This window comes from Nothoprocta perdicaria, unplaced genomic scaffold (assembly GCF_003342845.1).
Source record: "Nothoprocta perdicaria isolate Ctin4 unplaced genomic scaffold, notPer1 scaffold_50, whole genome shotgun sequence".
In the NCBI taxonomy this organism is placed as follows: domain Eukaryota; kingdom Metazoa; phylum Chordata; class Aves; order Tinamiformes; family Tinamidae; genus Nothoprocta; species Nothoprocta perdicaria.
In genome coordinates this window covers 2,555,641-2,561,463 of record NW_020455755.1, presented here as the reverse complement: position 1 = coordinate 2,561,463, position 5,823 = coordinate 2,555,641, and the positions used below count along the sequence as shown (strand labels likewise).

The following is a 5,823-nucleotide window of genomic DNA, read 5'->3' as shown; positions in this document are numbered from 1 at the left end:
CTCGAGCCTGGTAACCGCCGTCTCCATGTTGAATAGTTGACATTCCTCAGGCGGCGGCGGAGAGGCACCCACCCCCCTCTCTGCGGGATGGGAGAGTCGGCGGCCCCCATTGGGCAGCTGTCACTCACCGCTCCTCTCCCATTGGTCTTCCCCTGACAGCGGCCGCCGGCCATTGGCTAGAAAGGAATGTAAACCCTCTTGAAGGTAGGCGGGAGGCCATTGGTCAGGAGGAAAGTTGCATCCCGCGATTGGCTCGGCAGGGAAGCGCCGCCAAGCGAGATTGGACCAGAGGGGCATCCGGCAGTGGTTGGCTGCAATGAAGAACTCCGGGCTATCATTGGTTCGTAGGGTGCGGTTAATTCGCAGTTGAACGGGACGAGGAGCGATTCCGTTTCGTTTATCGTCTGCGGTCTCCGCTGATTGGTCGTTCCTCTCCCACCTTTCAATCTGATTGGCCTTGTCTAGCAGAACGGATTCCTCGCGGTGATTGGCTAGCCTGAAAAGTCTTTCCCCAATGGTTGGGTACCTCGCCTTTGTGTGCCTCAGGGGGCGGTACCGAGCAGCGCCGTTGCGCCCGCTATTGGCCGAGCTTCCCGTCCCTATGCTCTCTCCGAGAGCTCCCGCCCGCCCAACGGCCAATCAGCGCGCAGTTTTGTGCGGCTACGGGCGGGGCGGCAGAGAGCGGCACTCGGATTGGCTGCGGGCGGCGCGAGGAGCGGTTTGAACCGGCGGGCGCCGGGCGGGAGGTGAGTGGGGGTTTTGAGGGGGAGTCGCGGGGGTGGGAGGTCCCGGCGCCCGCCTGGCCCCTGGCGGCGTCGCGGGCGAGGGGCTGCGCGGAGCCGGTTGCACCGACACGCGCGTGCGCGGGCCCGCGAGGACGGGGTCTGGCCGCAGCACTCGCCGGGCGCCCCCGGCCGCGTTAAGCGGGTCCCCCAGGCGCCTCACGGAAACGTCGCGGCCGGTGGGGAGGCAGCTGCGGCCTGTGGGCTGCCCTGAGACGAGCCGGGGCTGCCCGGCACGGTCCTTCCTGAGAGGAGGTGACAGCGGGTCGTGTAACCCCGAACAGGGATTAAAGACCCAAGTGCTGCTGCTGATGGGTAGTGTCTGCTCCAATGGTGTCTGCAGCTTCAGTTCCTCATGTGCACGAAACCCCGCACGAGCCTGGGGAACTGGCTGAGGTGGCTCCGGAACCAGCCCCTGGGCCGCAGGGCAGGTTGCTGCTCWAGAGAGCGTCAGCTTTTAAGTTTGCCCCCTAAAATGGGGGCTCTGAGACACATCTACGGCGGGARGAAAGTGTGGTCTGGGTGTTAGGGGCATCCCTCTTGAGCAAAGGAAGTCCTGGATCCCCCTTTTGGTGTTTTCTTCATTTGTATAACCTGTCAATGTTCTCCAGAAACATTTTTTTTTCCAAAGCAAAATACTTGTCAGTGTAGGGTAAAGAAAAATTGCTGTCAAAAGCCTTTGAGTGAGTTCTAAACAGAAAACATTCATACTTCTGAATCAATAAAATGATTTTCTAATTATTTTTCACTCATTTCTTGTGTGCAAATGTATGTCAGTGGCTCAGAGAGAGACAGGAGGTAAYAATTTTGTGTCTATTTTACGTGATACTTCTTTTAAGATAACTGTGACCAACATTTAACTGAATTTTTGACATGCTGTCCGTGCTCTTTACTCTCCTTCTTGTGACAGTTCATGAAAGTGGGAAAATTTCCATAATTTGTTTTTAATTTGTCTTTTTTTTTTTAGCAGCAATGGCAAAGTACAAGCAACGTCGACGAAAACTGCGAGCCAGAGCAAAATTCTTGATGGAAAAAAAAGGAAATGCTGCTAATCCCCAGGACTCGGATTGTTCCTCTCCAAGGTAATGGGCTCACATGGAACTTTCTGTTATTTCTGAACTGTTCTGAACTGTTCTGAACTCTTCTTTCCCAGGCCAGCAGGTGATCTTCCTCTGGACAAATCACCTGGCCAAAGCCGCCTGTCTTCGGTCTGGTCGTTCACTTTGCCCAGTGTAAAAACGGTAGTAAAGCCCTTTGCAACAACAGCATCGTTTCTGTACTGCTGGTGCCAGAACACTGTTGCCCAGGTAGGCTTTTCTGCTTCATTCCTGACGGASTGTGAGGCTGGTTTTAGCAAATGGGGCACAGGATTTACAGTCTGATTCTGCAACTAAGCTAAACATTTAATTTTGTCTGCTAATACCTTTAAAGTATGTTTTGTGATTGCTGTTGTGCAAGAAGTATGAGACAAATATCCAAGGCCACTGTGGACATTAGAAGCACACATGAATTTGGAGCTTTTTATTGCGTATCAGGAGGATTTGCAAAGACAGGAAATGTCTTTAATAGCAGAGATGATTGCGCTCATATATGAACTTTTCAGGTCAAATGTAGATTGTACTCAAGATCAAGTTAAATGCCTTTTTGAGAAGGTCACTGTTTGGGTTCCAGGTGAGCCTTAAGGCTGTTGTGGTAGAGGAAATGCAATTAATATTCAAAGATTGGTTGTCAAAGCAGAAATGACAGAATGAATCTAAATTATTTGGTGAAATTGCCTCTCTCTCTTGTGCTTTTCTGTTGACTACAATGCAAGACTTTGCAATGAGCTTTCAATAGGAATCATACCCAATAGTCTTGTCTCTGGAAATGCCATTTTTTCTAAGCACTCATTTGTTTTCTTTTTATGTTTAGAGTCTTAAAGTGGTTAAAGACACCATATTTCCATCACAAATCTACCTAAGTGAGCTAAATACGTTTAAAGAGAAGCTGGAAAAATTGGAAACTGAATTTTCCCAATTACAGGGAATACTCCAGGTCAGTCTCAATTCCTATGGGGCAGGGTAATGTTTAATGGTGTAGAAATGTAAGGAGTTGTAGAAGCATTATTAAACTGCAGTTACCTCTTGACTGCAGGCTAGTAAGTCTGATAAGAGACTTCTTATCTTCCTGGTCGGAATGAAATCAAAAGCTCTGTTCTCTAAAATTCAATATGCTTGCCAGAGTATTTAATATTCTATTATTTATTCAAACTTTTTTTGTTGTTGTTTTCAGAGGAATGGAACTGCAACTTGGTCTTCAGAAAGCTCTCTTTGTCAACGGTGCAATAAACCAGTTCTGGGTGCTCCTGTACAAGCACAGGTGGATCTACTATTATCAGCATCCAGGCCTTTGGCAGTGCAACCTCAACCTGCGTGTGCTGCCCCTGCCCCTCTCCCACCTCCACCACCACCGCCRCCACCGCTGCCCCCRCCACGGGCACCTCCAGCTCCTCTCCTTCTCAAACGGGGCAGCAGCTCCAAAGCGCCCTTGGTAGGCACTAATCTCCATTTAGTTTCTTGTGGCTGGGTTCTTTAATCTCCATTTAGTTACTTGTGGTTGGGTGCTTTGGACTGCGTCCCTCCGGAGTGTTTGTCCTCGTGAGCAGCCTGTCACTTGCCACGTCTAATTTCCCTTCCAACCCCTCTACTCTCTTCAGGAAACATCACTAAAAAAAGATGTGCCGATGCAGATCACTCTCAAAGATCTCCTGAATGTAAAACTAAAGAAAACGGACAGCAACCTGAGAACTGACAAGGTAAATCGGAGGACACAGGAGTAGCTGGATGATCAGGGCAAGCTTCCTGTGGTGCTTTTCTCAGTCTCTCATAGAGTCACAGAGTTCAAGAAATCATATTTTCTCTTCTGAAAAAAGCAAGGCTTTTTAAGTGAGCCTTCTAATGAGCATGTGGGCAGTTGGAGTGAACAAATTAAGTGACTAGCTCCAATCTCATGGGAGGATCTGGACTGATCCTGGACTGATGTACAGGACAGTTCTCCTAAGTTAAGGTTAAGAACACATAGCTTTTATGTAGCTTTATGTTTATGAGTGTTGTCAATTTATTTTGAGTTTATTTTGCCTGTCTAAAATGTTGCTTGCAAAGTGTATGTTTTGTTTTTAATAAACTCTGTTTTTGTCCAAGCTGTGCTAAATCTTAAGAATTCAAAAAAGCGTGAAAGCCATAAACCACAAAAGTCTTTCAGAATATAAATATTAATTAGATTTCAGTTCAGCAAGGACTTGTAAAGTTCATTTGTGGTGATGTTTCTGTTCTGACTTTAGGCAAGATCACCAGTGAAGACACGCCAGGCATTAATTACTGTGTCAGATTTACAGAGCATTAGTCTGAGACCYAAATCCAAGCCACCAGTTCACATTACAAACTGCTTAATGTAAGAAGTCTTCTTCCTTTCTTTGATATTTGATTTCTATGTTCAGAATAATGATGAATACTATTTACAGAATGTTTTATTTTAATAATGTGTTTTTTCCCATTAGAACCCCTACTAAAAATCASTTAGATCTTCGAAAACATCTTAAGAAAGTCAATATACAAAGGTGAGTTCCTTTCTATTCTCATTTTGTGTTTCTAAAAAGTTAGAGAACTAATAATACTTCTCCTTACTGCCTCCAACCTTTCCAGGAGTCCTGGGGGCACTCCACTAAATACTAAAGAGAACATGGAGAGTGGCACAGGGTTGACACCGATCATGACACAGGCACTACGACGCAAATTTCAGGCAAGTCATGGTGTTTGCCGTTAACGAAGAAAATAAACTGGCTTTAAAATTCCAGTATACCATGGAATTTCATACATTTTTTTGCCTACAGTGCAGTCCCACTGATATATGTGATCACTTGAAAACATAAAATACCTTAATAGAAAGTGAAAATCCTCAGGAGCTAGTGTTACTGAGATTATAATTACTACTAAATAGTAATTATATTGCTCATTACTAGTATAAGCTACTGTCTCTATAGTTGACATCCAGGAGAGCTAAGTAGTTCACATATAAGGATGCCTGTTTTACTGTTTCTCAGTTTACTGGCAAGGAAACTACAGAATGGAGTTGCTGATGCCCTGCCTTTCAGCAGGTTGGTTGATGGTGCTTAGAAGAGAAGCTGAGTTTTTGTGCTGGCTCTTGAATCATAGTCCCACTTTCCAAGAGGAAAAAAAAGTGACAATTAATAATGTCTTCTATCTTAACAATTYACTAGAATTGTTTTCTTGTATGAAGTATCAATTAAGAGCAAGACTGTAGTTTATCTGAAAAGTAACTGGTACCAAGCTCATTCTCCAAGGTCTGACCCTGCTCTTGCTTTAACAGATGGCTCATCCGAAGAGTCCCTCTCCAGCCAAGTTAAATGCTGCTAACAGCTTCGATGAACAGAAGTAGCTTTATGGAGCAATGTATTTTATTCAGCTATGGTGAGGAAGTCACTTGAATCCTACTTTTATATCACTAAAAAATAATGTATTTGTAAGTAAATACTTGCACTTGAGAAAAGGGGAGTGTTGAAAACACTTTACCAGAATTCTGCTTTTTAAAGTCAAGGTCTTTATAATGGGTCTCACTGTGGTTATATCTGCTCTGTTACCGGACAAAATTGAAGGAAATATGCTGAGTCCTTTCAATATTTAACTGCTGCTGAAGCTTTCAAAAAATAAGTAGAAAGCACCGTGTTCCTGGCTTGCTGCTGCATGTAATATAGGTGTATTTGTTAACTTACATTTCATACTGTTTTTATATTTTTTACAAAAGATTGATTGTAGATAAACAGATTCACACAAAAGAACCACTTTGGTGCTCTGATAGTATTAAAGGCTGTATCAAATATAAAGTATTAAACTTGCAGGGCTGCAAGTTTCCACAAACAGTGACGTGCCTCAGGAAACGTGAAGGAATTAACGTAGCGATAACATAGCTCGTGGCCGGTGATGGAGCGATCCCCTGGGCGCCTCCGGGCGGCGCCCGGCCCTTCCCGCGGCTGTTTGTGCGGGGC

At 45.3% G+C, this 5,823-nt stretch overlaps 2 protein-coding genes across 2 annotated transcripts in view; both read left to right on the top strand.

The window, feature by feature from the left end:
• The first annotated feature begins 321 nt into the window (after positions 1-321).
• On the top strand, positions 322-5,454 carry PRR11 (proline rich 11). Its single transcript, XM_026047871.1, has 10 exons — positions 322-340; positions 1,750-1,864; positions 1,936-2,089; positions 2,694-2,816; positions 3,054-3,311; positions 3,478-3,576; positions 4,102-4,211; positions 4,318-4,377; positions 4,463-4,559; positions 5,148-5,454. The coding sequence occupies exons 2-10, from the start codon at positions 1,755-1,757 to the stop codon at positions 5,214-5,216; spliced, it is 1,080 nt and encodes a 359-aa protein (XP_025903656.1). The 5' UTR covers positions 322-340; positions 1,750-1,754; the 3' UTR covers positions 5,217-5,454.
• Positions 5,455-5,758: 304 nt separating this feature from the next.
• SMG8 (SMG8, nonsense mediated mRNA decay factor) overlaps positions 5,759-5,823 on the top strand; it is a 6,433-nt gene continuing 6,368 nt past the window's right edge. The window contains exon 1 of the mRNA XM_026047894.1: positions 5,759-5,810. Within this exon, the coding sequence (XP_025903679.1) occupies positions 5,759-5,810 (52 nt within the window). The remainder of the gene's footprint in view (positions 5,811-5,823) is intronic.